General features: G+C 38.4%; 2 protein-coding genes across 6 annotated transcripts in view; both read right to left on the reverse strand.

Moving 5' to 3' along the window:
- Positions 1–1,131, reverse strand: part of MAP3K7 (mitogen-activated protein kinase kinase kinase 7) — an 89,495-nt gene extending 88,364 nt beyond the window's left edge. For 4 of the 5 annotated variants that reach the window (XR_005789894.1, XR_005789892.1, XR_005789893.1 and 1 more), the window contains exon 1: positions 811–930. Coding sequence is in view for 2 of the 5 variants with exons in the window: in XM_040474182.1 (XP_040330116.1) it covers positions 811–930 (120 nt within the window). In the remaining 3 variants the exon portion in view is untranslated. Of the gene's footprint in view, positions 1–810 lie in introns of all 5 variants that reach the window. The other variant, XM_040474180.1, reaches the window with a different exon arrangement.
- Positions 1,132–11,532: 10,401 nt separating this feature from the next.
- LOC121029159 (peptidyl-prolyl cis-trans isomerase NIMA-interacting 4-like) lies at positions 11,533–11,978 on the reverse strand. The gene has a single exon (XM_040473096.1). The coding sequence runs from the start codon at positions 11,944–11,946 to the stop codon at positions 11,551–11,553; it is 396 nt and encodes a 131-aa protein (XP_040329030.1). The 5' UTR covers positions 11,947–11,978; the 3' UTR covers positions 11,533–11,550.
- Positions 11,979–13,881: the final 1,903 nt, after the last annotated feature.

Consider the following 13,881-nt stretch of genomic DNA (forward strand, 5'->3'; position numbering starts at 1 on the left):
TGTGTGTTTAAAACACAGTTTTTACTTTTCTACATTTTATGATTTTTAGAATCAATCTATTATGTATATTTGAAAAGAAGCAATATATTAAAAGCATATTACTACCTTTCCCTAAAATAACTTACTACAGAATAAAATACGGATTTGGGTTTTCTAACAGCGATTTCTGTTATACTGTGGTCGTCACAGAAATCGTAAGTTTCTCTTCGGAATATGCTGCTTGAGACATCTTTTCACTGTAGTCTACATTACTAATGGTAAGAGTTATCCAAATTAGTCCAACTGAAGGCAGAATATTTAATATTACGACTACTGCTCTATCGAATCGGCGAAACTGAGAAGCATTCAGTACTGAGGCGGACACTTCATTAGACATGATGATATATTTGCCACGTATTTATTGAGCACACACTACATACCAGACACTGAGCTAGAAGTCGAACATAATACAAACTTTGGCCTTTAAGAACACCAAGTCTTAGTGAACTTAAACTCCAGAACGGTCATGGTGTTTGGTGAATTTACTATTCACATATATAAGAACTGGTGCTCCACAACATCTCACCAGTTCATCTTGGTGTTTGAGATGACCGAATTCCGGTAACAGACCAAACTCAAGAGTGCCGAAATGAGGGAAAAAGAAAGCTTCCCAGAGCATTTGAACGCAGAGTCCCCTCTATACCTGGCCTCGGTGGGGACTCCCGGGTAGACTCCGCAGGGCCCCGAGAATCAGAGAGGCCAGGGAGGCACCTTAAGAGTCGGGACCAGGCAAAGGCGGAGACAGGCGCCTCCGTGCCGGGCCTCACTCACCTCTTCCACTTCGATCTCCTTGTAGTCAATCTCTTCAAAGTTGAGGACTTGGGAGGGGGCTTCGATCATCTCACCGGCCGAAGATGAGGAAGAGGAGGAAGCGGCGGAGGCTGTAGACATGATCCTTCGCGGAGCCCGGGGGGCCCGGGGAGGCTGCCACCCGGACACTCCGGGGGAGACCCGCGCCCACCCGCCTCCGGACCGACCTTCAACCTGAAGCCACGGCGCTCCGTGGCGGGGACAGGGGCAGTGGCCACAGCCGAAGCCCGGCTCCGGCTCCGCAGCGTTTTCCGCCGCCGGGCCCCGCCCACTGAACTTCCGGTTCCGGCCTGAAATCGGAAACAAGGAGAGCTGTGAGCTCAAGAAAGGGGAGGGAAGAATTTTGTGATTGAGACCGGGAAAGGAAGGACAGGTTGGGGGTGGGGGAAAGTGAGGCTAGCTTGGAGCTGTAGAACAAATTTCGCGAGATCTTTATTAAGGGACCTCAACATCGGGTGATACCGCGAGAGATGATATGCTGACGTAATTAAAATGCGCAAACGGAAGTGGCGCGGAGCTTGACGGAGTATCAGTGCGGTTGGTCGGTCAGAGACTTGCGGGAAAGTTAAAAACTAATGTTTCAAGTCTGCTTCGTAAACTGTTGTGATCCTGCTCCCTTTTCTCTCAGAGACCTGCAGACGGGTGGAGTAGAGTTGGACTCAGTTTTTGTGACGAAGCTTACTTTTCACTTTCACCTCTAAGCTAAACTGAATGATTTCTTTAAGAAGCCGTGGAAAATGTGTTTCCCTCAATGCGGTATATGGAAGGAAAGAGTTGCTACTGTTGATTTGAGCCAGTCCCTGACGCGATGAGAGATTCTAAGGGAAATAATACTGAGCGAGCCAGCGCATGTAACCTGAATAACACTATGTAGACTGAGTGCTCAGGAACAGAAGTTAATATTAGGTAAGGTAGATATTTATAACTTGGCATAATTTGTATTCATCTGAAGTTATGAATTGTGTTAATTGTATGCATCGAGTGCGGAGCACTTAGATCCTTTACATTTATAATGTAATCATTAATAATACCCTTGCAAATTAAATATTTTGGCTGCCATTTTAAGGTCATGAGAAAACAGGCTCAGAGATAGGAAAAAAATTATGCATTTCAAAAGCTAGTAGAACCTAAGGCAATGTAGCTTCAAGGTGGATAGTGTTGCCTGTGTTGTACTATCAACACAATTTTTAGTTTTAAACTAGCTTTTAATTAAGCTTTATTTAGTCGGTTTGACCTGAAGCCTAACTAGAAAAATTGGGAGTTAGAAATGAAGGCTTACCGACCAAGGATGAAAACCCTGTAAATGTCAAATTCTAAGACTCTTGTAAGAGACAGAAAAGGAACAGAAAGTGAGGGGAATGGTGATCAGAATATCACTGGAGGAGAGCTTTCCAATTAAAGACCAGCCAACCCAATAAATGCTGTACAAAAGTAAGGTAAACACATTTGGGATTGCACAAAGGTCTTTGGATTTGGCAATTAAGTTATAAACTGAAAAACATCTCTTTTTTTGTGTGTGTGTGTAATTCTAGTAATAATGATAGTTTGATGAATGGATATAAAAGAATGAAAGAAACATTTCTCACTATACACTCTGGATGATACAGTATCTTGATGAAACGTCAGTGACTACTGCCGATCTCTCCCGATGCCCAAATACTTCCTGAATTTCCAGCCTATTGGACATCTTTATTTAGGTGCAACATAAACACCTAAACTTCAAGATTCCTAAAGTCAATGCAAAAGTTACCCACCACAGATATCTTTTTCCATGTGCGTTTTCTGTCTCTCTAAAGGATACCATCATCTACTCCCTTGTCCAAGTGAGAAATCAGAGCTTTATTTGTACATTTAAAATGATGCTTAGTGCACTAATAACTAAATAGAAGCAGATTAAGTCAATGAGATAACCATTTTCACCTGTCATTTCTCTACTTGATTTCCCAAACCAGGATGGTCATCTCTTAACCTCATGCTATTTACTCTGCAGGTCATTTCTGATTTCTCTTTAACACCTTGATCTTAATTCAGTGGATGCTACCAAGTGGAAATTCAAGGAACATTTGTTATATGCTCTGGATGAAGAGCTTTTTGCCAGTTCTCTCTTTGCCTGGAGTGTAAGGTCTGTTTTCTGTACCTTCAGTTTAGAACTAGAATCCTGCTGATGGACTAATCATTACAGCCATGGTGCTATTCTCCTGCTTGATTCCCCCTGCCCTGCTCTGCCCCACCTCAACATTTTGTTAGAAAAATATCAAACATACAGAAAAGAAAGAATTTTACAGTGAATACCTATATACTTACCAAGATTCTAATGTTAACATTTTGCCACACTTGAGCAAGTGTGTATTTGTCCATCTATTCATCCACCCATGCACACATACTTCTATCATTTTTTTGTTGGATACATTTCTAGGTGGATTTCCTACAATGATTTTGAAATCTCAATTATTTCTGCTTCTATATTTTATCCACTGATTTGGACTTACGATATTGATACTAAAGTCAGTTCTCCCATTTGCTTGCAGACTGCTTTTTGTTTTGGGGTGGGGTGTGGTGGGGAGATCTGCCTGGCACCTTTTCACTAGCTTCTGATGAAGTCCCAGTGCTGTTCATGTCTGGATCTAGTCATCCCCAAGGTCCAATCCTTCTCTCCTCCCCTCCCCTCCCCTCCCCTCTCCTCTTCCCCCCTCTCCTCCCTTCCCCGCCCCTCTCCTCTCCTCTCATTATGTGAGGTGGTAAATTCCCATTTTTCATTTGAGTCAAGTTCTATTTTTGTTACTCACGACCAAAGATTCCTAAGTAATACAGTTTGAACCCAGAGAAATGAGGAAGGGGTGTGCTGAACCCATCTTAATTCATGTCAATTTTTACTTTGCATTCCCTTTAACTTCCTTAATTTTCATGAGTTGAGAATGGAAGGTTGGGCCTCATAAATTCATGTCAACTTCAGTTACCAGGTCTATTGTGTCTACACAGATTTCCAGAGATACATACAAGGTGGTCTCCTTGAAGTCCCTCCAGTCTGAGCACTCTCCCCCAACCACCCTCATGTAAACGTCCTAATAACTATTCTTTAACCTTCACCCCTGTCTTCAATTTTGTCTTCTGCACTATCCATGGATGAGGACCAAGAGTTTTGAAATCCATTTCCCACTATCTTTTTGCATGGTTTTTTTTTTCTTTTTTTAATGTGTGTTTATTTTGAGAGAGAGAGAGAGAGAGAGGGAGAGCAAGGGCTGGGGAGGGGCAGAGAGAGGAGAGAATCCCAAACAGGCTCCATATTCAGCACAGAGCCCGATGTGGAGCTTAGTCGCACAACTGTGAGATCATGACCTGAGCCAAAATCAAGAGTCAGATGCTCAACCAACTGAGCCACCCAGGCACCTCTTTTTGCATGGGGTTCTCATCTTACTTGGCTCCCTTTGGTTATGAGGATATCTGGCACCTATATTCATGAAGGCTTAACAGAGACAGACTAAAATAGTTCCACTTTAATGTTCTGTTGCATTGGCCATGTAATTAGATAAAGAGTTCCATATTTTGTCAGTTAATATGACATTTGTTATGACTTACAGGAAACAATACAAAATAGCTTCAACAGTAAAGGGAATATATTTGCTTAGTTAAATGGAAAGTCAAGAGCTAGAACAGGTTTTAGGTGTCATAAACTTTGACTCAAAAACTTAATGATAGCATCAATAATTTAGTTTCCATTATTGTCGTCTGCCTTTGGTGGTATCTGCCATTGCTCTAGAACAGTGTTTCTCAACCTTTTCGTTATATTGCTCCCTTAAGGAGCCTTTTAAGATTTTTTTCTCAATGCCCCCCCTAAGTCTTAATACCACAGGTATTGTGCATATCTGTTTATATACTGTATGTGTATTTTATGCTTTATACATAGAAAGTATGATTTTTTTTCCTCTCCCCAATTTTCATCCCCTCAGAGGAGATATCACCCCCATTGAGAATATAGGCTCTAGCAGTTTCATTTTTCATATGACATACATACTCCAGTACAATGGCAGAGAGTGTCTTTTTTGGGAGCTATTTCAGACGAGCAGGGAACTTTCTTTTACTAAAAGCCCTTGGCAGCTGTACCCTTGAATGAGCAATAGGACATAGGAAGTTTGAGGTTGCAAATATCTTGTATAACTTATATTGAAGACTCATGGGATCATAGGCTTTGAGAAGTAGGAGCTCCCAAGCAGAAGAAAAATCTGGACTCCCACGAGGAGCAAAGCAGGGAATGGTTGTTTGCTTTGCAACCAACAATTGTTCATTATTCATCTGTCTATTCAGGTTGAGCTGTATACCTAGAAAGTGCTATATTTACTGCCTATCCTAGAACCAAACTAGCCCAACCTGATCAAACGTTATTCTTTCCAGGAAGTTCAGAAATAGTTTTCTGGTGTACTGTATTCAAAACTGCAGTACACAGAGGATAGCCAACTCCTTAGCAGTTCAGTGACACTGCTGGAGAGCAGCTCCCCAAATTCATGCATTTCTCAAATATCTGAGTTTATTCCATATTTTCTGCTCCCCACATCTTCATCCTAAGTCTTTTGCAGGCAATGGAGCTGCTGTTCTAGGCGTTCACAATGTGGATGGTGAAGATAGGCCTTTGAGAGGGGAGTAGAGGCAGGTGCAGCTCCAGAGCATTCTCTGACATTACATATAACTGACATTTCTGTTTGCAGATAACTCATGTTTTATTTTTTACTCCCTCAGCTGAGCTAGCTGCAAGGCAGCTGCTTTGATGGTGCCTGTGTGTCCTGCAGATAAAATCTCCATTGTTTTTGAAATATTTGATGTGAAAACGTTCAACTGGTTTCAAAATTCATTCATATTATCACGAGAAATTTGAACATCACATTTACATTTAAAAGGGAAGAACTGTTAGAGTCTTAAATATTTCAACTGTTGCAAATTTTAAAATGGTTCTGAAAGTATTTAAACACTTTTTTCATTTCTTTTTGTGAGCGAAGTTTCTCTTTGATCATGACTATCAAGAGTTTAAAGAGAACATCCTTAAAGGCCTTGATCAGGAAGTGATAGTAGGCATTTTAAGCAGAAAATCTTATATTAAAAAAATTATGTTTATGAAGGAAAGCTTACTGAAAATTCCTATTAAACTTTTGAAAAATATACTTGATATTTATTTTTATTATTATTATTTTTTGTTTATTTATTTTTGAGAGAGACACAGACAGGATGTGAGTGAGTTAGGGGCAGAGAGAGAGGGAGACACAGAATCTGAAGCAGGCTCCAGACTCTGAGCTGTCAGCACAGAGCCCAATGCGGGGCTTGAACTCATGAGCTGTGAGATCATGACCTGAGCAGAAGTCGGACGCTTCACTGACTGAGCCACCCAGGCGCCCCTATACTTGATATTTATATAAGTTCAGTGTTTAACATGGTCTCTGTTTTGTGTTTATTTTTCAAAATTACATACTATGAGAAAAGCAATTGTGTATTTTTTATTAAGGCCCAAATAGATACCTCCAGATCCTTGACAGTTCATTTCAGAGTATCTTACCATGTTATTCTCTCCCTGTCCCATGACATGAAAAAGTTTAAGAAGCATAAGGTTAGGGGCTGTTGCAGTAGTCAAGGAAAGAATTAATAGTGGTTTGAACAATATAGATAGTGGCCTTAGGGGTCATAGATAAATGGATAGATTTGAGAGATACTGGGGAAATGGAACTGGTAGAATTAGTGATTGGATGTGGAGAAAGGAAGTAAAGAAAAGGGCAATGTGAAGAATTCACAAATTTCTCACTTGTGCAACTTGGATAGGAAGGGTGCTATTTACAGAAGCAGAGAAAGATTGGAACAAGGTTGGGGGAGAAAAAAATAAAGAAATCAGTTTAGACATGTTGAGTAGAGGGACTTGAGAGACTTCCAGGTGTAATTATCAAACAGTCTTAGGGAAAAACACGGCATTGGGGAAATAGATACAGGCCTGCTGACAATAAGTCCTGGAAATGAATTAGGTCACGTAGGGAAGATGTGCAAAGTAATAAAGGATAGGACTTAAAACAGAGCCTTAAGAAATAAAATATTTAAAGCATGAGTGGAGGCAGAAGAATTGTTAAAGAAATTTGTGGAAAACTAAAAATGTTGATGTGGAAACCAAGGTAAAAGGCTGTTTCAGTGTTGAATACTTCCAAGAAGTTAAACATAAGGTATACACATGTGGGTGGGTAAGGTTCCTTACAGTATAGACTTGAGCCCGAGGAGAGGAGCAGGCTAGGTCAGGAGCTGAAGGCAGACTGCTCACTCATATCACTACATTCTGGTGAAGGTAATATTGTCAAAGGAAGAGGTTGGAATATATTTCCTTTACCAGCTTGTTATCTCGAGTTAGAACTTATAAATATAAGGCCTGTCGTATGTGAGCCTTCATTTGTATTCTTGCCCTGGACTCCATAAATGGTAGGGGAAGGTCTGTTTTTTTATGTTAGATTTCTATTCCTATATACTAGTGGTCTATAGGTAAGCTGTTCTCAACTTGGATTTGCAATTTCCCCATTTTCCCACGGATGTGTCAGCTCAGTCACCACCCTAGAAGTAACGATGTTAGCCTTCCTTCAGCAACTTTCCCCTTCACTTTCTATCCATTACTCAATTTTATTTTTTTTCTAACCCTTTACCTATCTGACATTATTTAATTTAATTATTTGCTGTCTTGTTTATTTTCTGTCCTCCCACCCCTCCCCACTCCTGCCTTTGGTTGTTAGTTCCACTGGGACAGGGATTATAAGTGATTGTGCTCAGCAGTTTGTCGGGATTTACAACAGTACCTGAGCTGTACCAGGCACTTAGTAATTTTCTAAAATGTAAATGAGTATCTTTATCACTAAGTAAATACTGTTTAATTTATTTCAGGTATAAGGAATGGGTTAACCAAGTATTTTTTATAATCATTGAGATAAGATTTGATAAATTGCATATCAAGTGTTTATCATACAGATTTCTTAAGTATTTGAGAGTTTTGAAATGCTTTGTTCTCCTGGTCAATTTAAATCTTTCTCTAACCTTAAAATTACTGATTTTTAACATATTTCTCTTTCTAGAATTTGCAAGGATAAACTTTAGTTCCTCCTTCCAAACACACATTATTATTTAATGCACTTAAATTGCTTATTGAAATTTATTAATAAGGTGTTATTGTGGTGCTAATAATTGCTTTCAGAAATAATTGGTATTTTAACTAAAATAGATGTAAAATTAGGGATACCTGGCTGGCTCAGTCAGTAGAGCATGTGACTCTTGATCTCAGGGTCCTGAGTTCAATCCCATGTTGGGCCCTAAGTAGGGCTTACTTTAAAAAAATAAAAGAGATGTAAAATCAGACAGAATGGTCGGATTTTTATTTTCTAAGCTTCTGAGGCAAGCTTAAAACTCATGATATACTTCATCCGTTTTTAAAAGCAAAAACTTAATCAGATAAGAACATACTTCAGAAATAAAAATAATCTTCATAGAAATAATGTTCACTACAAAAGTGCATTCATTAAATGTTTTATTTCACAGACTAATATGTCAAATCAGTGTTCTTAGATGGTCTTTCTCAGAAGAAATTCCAGAAGTAATTTGGCTTCATTTACGGGAATAAATAAGAGTGTTTTATTTCACACAGCCTCAGGGAATCACAAATTAAAACTTTCCACTAAAATGGATGCCATCTACTATTCATTATTTTAACAAACAAACCACTCCACTCTGCTGAAGTTGCAATCAGGGTAAGGGACACATAGTGCTGAAAACCTGCAAGGCTGAGAGGGCCTACTTTGCATTCTTATTCGCAAGCAGCCCATTTCACGTCTTTCTCTGAGTTCCCCAGCACCCCACAGGGCTACTCTCAGTGGTGCAAAGCTCCATTAAGTAAATAGAGGCTCTGTATTTAGAAGCCATCTCTGGGAGTTCAAAGTGTTGAGAGGGAAATTGGTACTATCAAGATTAAGGCATTAATGAAAAGTTCTGTTAAATTTCTGTTGGGATGCTAATTAATCTTCTAAAAATTGTCAATCAATTCAATTGTGTAATGCACTTAAACTTTAACACATGGTACAGGGAAAAAACAAAACAAACAAACAAAAAAAAAACAGGATTTTTCAGTTATGCCCAGAGGCTTTCTGAAGTTAAGGGAAATAGTCTAAACAAAAATCACCTCCAAATGGTGTTTTAGTTTGATCTTCAATATTCACTTGTTTTATCACATTTGATAAGTTTGGGAAATCAATATTTAAAGCTCAGAAATTTGAAGAAATATTGGAAGTATTAGAAGAATTCAGGAAATGGAATTATGACAATTATTCTTTAAATGGAATCTCCTACTTGTAGTGCAGAAGACAATTTTAGCCTGGATTATTAAACTCATGCTGATAGCTTTAGCTTGAAATGTTAAACAGTAGCATAATTGTTTACTATTTGAAGCCTGCCTACCTACACTGTCAGTATTGAACTAAATAAGTAACACTGTAAGTTATAGTATATTCCTATTAATATTAAAACATTTTGTTTGTGTCTTATGAATCATATCAAAGTTGTTAAATATTAAAATGTCAATCCAGATCTTAATGTATATGAAACTGTATGTAAAAGTGTGTATAGCACAGTGCTTAGAGAACATGTGGTGTTCAGAAATGTTAATGTGAATGTAATACTAGATAGAGGAACAAAAGTAGATGACATGATGTGACAACAAAAGTTAGCCACAGCCTAAAGATCTGTCAGTGAGTGTCACTCTTGGAGAATCTAATTGGGTAGGTCTAAAATGTGGCTGAGGCAGCCTTAGTTTCTATTTCACAGACTTGTCAGAGTGAGAACTTTTAAGGTCACACGTAAGACAGCAGCATGCATTTTAACAAATAATTTTCATAATTCATTTTGAAGAACTAAAAATTGTAACATTTTAATCTTGGGCCTATTTTTCTATTTAAGAGAAGAAAGTTGATGTTAGTGATTCTGTTCTGATTTGTAATGCATTTGGTTTGGACACAGTTGGAGACTGTTTCTAGTAGCGTCTATGGAACAATTCACCTTGATTACAGCACATTGATCTTTGCTGTAATCTTTGGTTTTATACATTCAGTAACTCACTTTTATTGGTTCACTCATAGGATGATTATGCTTGTCAAAACCATTAGTGACCATATGAATTAAAAAGCCAATACTATATACTAGTTCTTTTCAGTGAAGGGCTGGAGAAAGGGAGCCTAGTTAAAGCGGGAGACCATTATACTAGATTAACAAAAGGAGGCTTTAAAGGGGTGGCGTATCAATGCAGGTTTGATGAACTCACTTTTGTCCTATAAAATCATTTTATCAACATTCTCTGAACACTTTTGAAAAGACAATAACTAGCTTTGTAACCATAGGAAGACATCTTATTGCAGTGGACCAGTTGAGGTTCTTTGTAAAATCACCAAAATCTATTTACCTGAAAGCTTAGAGCCAGATTAGTAGTCCTATCTTCTGTTGAGCTATTGAATTAGATTCCACTACTAGTTCTAGCTGCTAGACAATCAGGTTCTGGGCTTTTGCCTATTAGGCTATCAGATGATCAAATTGCTTCTGGGTATATTGGAGTCCCTTAAGAAAAATGATTAATTATAGCCTTATTTGTTTGCAGGATGTTTTTTGAATAGGGCCTTCTCCAGAAAAGTATGGAACGTTTTCTATTTATTTGATGAGATAATTATACATTAGGATTGTATCATCATGATTTTCCTAATAGTATTTTCTTTCTTATCATTTACTATGAATTTAGGGCCAATTATGCTTAAAACTTGGGGATGGATGGTGTGGTAAGATTCTTTGGTTTCAGGGAGAAGAAATTAAAGTTGGAATTTAGGCAGAGTAAAATATTTTAAGGAGCACAAGGTCAATCATTAAGAATGAATCTTCGGGGCGCCTGGGTGGCGCAGTCGGTTAAGCGTCCGACTTCAGCCAGGTCACGATCTCGCGGTTCGTGAGTTCGAGCCCCGCGTCAGGCTCTGGGCTGATGGCTCGGAACCTGGAGCCTGTTTCCGATTCTGTGTCTCCCTCTCTCTCTGCCCCTCCCCCGTTCATGCTCTGTCTCTCTCTGTCCCAAAAATAAATAAACCTTGAAAAAAAAATTAAAAAAAAAAAAAGAATGAATCTTCAAGGATGTTTAGGAATGTAAATGTTTATGTTTAGGAATGTACTGTAACGAGTGCATCAAATGTAATATTGTTATACTGATGGTGATTAGGTAGAAGTTGGTAATTTGGGGAGGATGAAGAATATTATCATTCAGTTTATGTTAGGGTTTTAAATCTCTAAATTTTTTAACTTTCCTGGTAAATAGGAAATGGCAATGTCCTTGAGAAATAGCAATGTCTTAAGGTGAGTATGTCATTATTCTCATCCAAACTGGATTCACAGCCTAAAGGGAAATTTCATTCTGATATCAAAAGAAGCAATTCTTGATCAATCTAAACGAGAGTAAGTTTTACACCTCCGCATATCCAGACAATTCAAAAGTTTATAAATATAATGTATCTTCCTTAAAAGAAAAACAGTAGCATATATGAATTGACATATGGTGTTTATTAAACTTATAAAAATGGAGTTGTCTTTGGTTTCAATTTCATATAATATTGCTTACCTTAACTTTCTTGCTCAGAATTGATTTCTTTTTCTTTTTTTTTTTCAGTCTTGCGTACAATTTTATTTTCTCCCTTCAACCATAATAATATGATATCCAAATTTTGTCTTAACCGGAGGGTCTGTAAACACAGGCTTATCCAGCCCACTTATGGGCAAGGCAAATGCTGCTTCCTGAAATGGTCCCACCATGGTACCTCTGGTCATCCAACCCAAGTCACCCTCTTGCCTGGCTTTATCTTCACTATACTGTATGGCCACTTCATTGAATCTGATTCCAGACTTCAACTTTTCCATGGCTTCCATGATTTTCCCATGTTTTTCACACAGAATGTGTCTGACCTTTACTGCACTGCCACTACCTTTGGGATCCTGAGCCTTCTTGTCAGAACTGTCACTCCCAAAGGCTGCTCTCCCTTTCCCCCCTTTCCCGGAATGGCTTTTTCCCTTGGGCGGCATCTTCGAATCTTGGGGCTGTACTCGATTTCTGCTTTTTCTAAAGGACTCATTATCAACTTTAATAAACCTCAGATTGATCCCCTTTGGAAAACAAAGAATACCTTACTTCCTGTGTCTCTAGCTTAATTTACAAAAAACAAAACAAAACAAAAAACCAAACATATATCAGAATTGATAATTCACCTCTAATTGAAGAATATTGAACTGACATATACAATATTTCTGGGGGCGCCTGGGTGCCTCAGTCCGTTAAGTGTCCCACTCTTGGTTTTGGCTCAGGTCATGATCTCAGGTTTAGGAAATCGAGCCCCAAATTGTGCTTGGTGCTGATGGCGTGGAGCCTGCTTGGGATTTTCTGTCTCCCTCTCTCTCTGCCTCTCTCTCTTATTCTCAAAAATAAATAAGTAAACTTAAAAAGTTTTTTGAAAGCAAAATTTAGCTGTAGGACTGTATGTAATAAGATGTGAAATCTGGGTTAAAAATTTAATCTTGAAATGCCATTAGATTTTGAGAAAGAATGTGGGAGATTTAGGATATGCAGAGAATAAGAAGTTAAATGACTGCACTTCTTTCGAGATGCTTTTTTATTTTAGATTTTTAGTTGACTTTATAATTGTGTTTATATTAGGAGAAATTGTTAGTGTTTAATCTATCATCTTTATTTTTGGCATTCTATGGCTAAATGGAGTATATAACTATTTGTTAGAAAAAAAGTCCTATGTGAGAACCATCCCCTCGTAGCTAGGTTGTCAAGAGTGAACTTTCAAAAATAAATTTCAGAGCTCAGTGCAAGTGGGCTGCTTTGGCTATGTGTGCTGTTCTGGTGTATCTGTTCCTGGATAGCTCGGTCTTAAATTCATTTATCCACTCTTCCATCAAGCAGCAGTGATTTACTGAGTGTGGACAGTAGTAGGCTGTTTAGCATGGTGCTATGAAGTTACAGTTTTATTTTATTATCATCTCTTTTTACTCTAGAGGCTTTTCCGTTCACATACCAATTGCCATTTCTTGCCTTTTGTAGCAGACACTATGAGTGCCACACATATCCTTTCAGATTCTCTTAGTATTTCCAGGCATGCCCGCTTGATTTTTAAGGGCCAGCAAATACATCTTTGTTGGGGGCTAACTTTGGGCTACCAAAACTCAGTTTGTCTACATGTTTGTGCAGGCTGAAAGTATGTGAGAAGTAGTATTCCTTAGGCGATGGCCCTTAACCCAGTGACTTATGGTTATAGAGGTATAAATACCAGGCTCCTCACCCCTTTACTGGAATAATTACAGAGCTTCCCTGTGGTGTCCATTGTGGTAGTTGGCTTAAATAATGCACCCTGTAATAGCTGCCTTTACTTTTCTGTATTTTCATTTCCCTGTCAAGGTCACTATTTCAAGTAAACAATGTGTATTCAGTCCTTGTCTCAGAATATGCCTTTAGGGGAAACCTAACATAGAACTTGGTATTCTGTAAACAATACATATAGAATCTTGGTTGTAGCCATAAAAATCTACGAAATACAAATAGTAGGTATGATTTTTGTTACTTTCTCAGACCTGAAAACTTATATACCCCAACATATGACTGGCAGAATCTTACTGGGTATAGTTAATTGTAATTTCACATTCACGTAAATTCTGTATTGGGTTCACCAAATGAAGGGTGTCTGGGTGGCTCAGTTGATTAAGCATCAAACTCTTGATCTCAGCTCAGGTCTTGATCTCAGGGTGGTGAGTTCAAGCTCCATGTTGGGATTCTACACTGGGCATGAAGCCTATTTAAAAAAAAAGACAAAGAGTGAATGGATTCACCAAATGATATGCCAAATTGTTCTCTTTTAATTAATGAAAGTAACTGGGCAGAGTGGTTACATATTCTGTTTTTTAATTGAACAAAACACATTGAATGTCCACTGTATGCCAGGTACTATTCTAGGCTTTGGT

Source organism: Herpailurus yagouaroundi, unplaced genomic scaffold, assembly GCF_014898765.1.
Source record: "Herpailurus yagouaroundi ecotype Mexico unplaced genomic scaffold, PumYag 139, whole genome shotgun sequence".
Lineage (NCBI taxonomy): Eukaryota > Metazoa > Chordata > Mammalia > Carnivora > Felidae > Herpailurus > Herpailurus yagouaroundi.

Excerpts from the sequence above, each read along its gene's own strand:
- LOC121029159 (XM_040473096.1), bottom strand. The coding sequence starts at position 11,946 with ATGCCGCCCAAGGGAAAAAGCCATTCCGGGAAAGGGGGGAAAGGGAGA.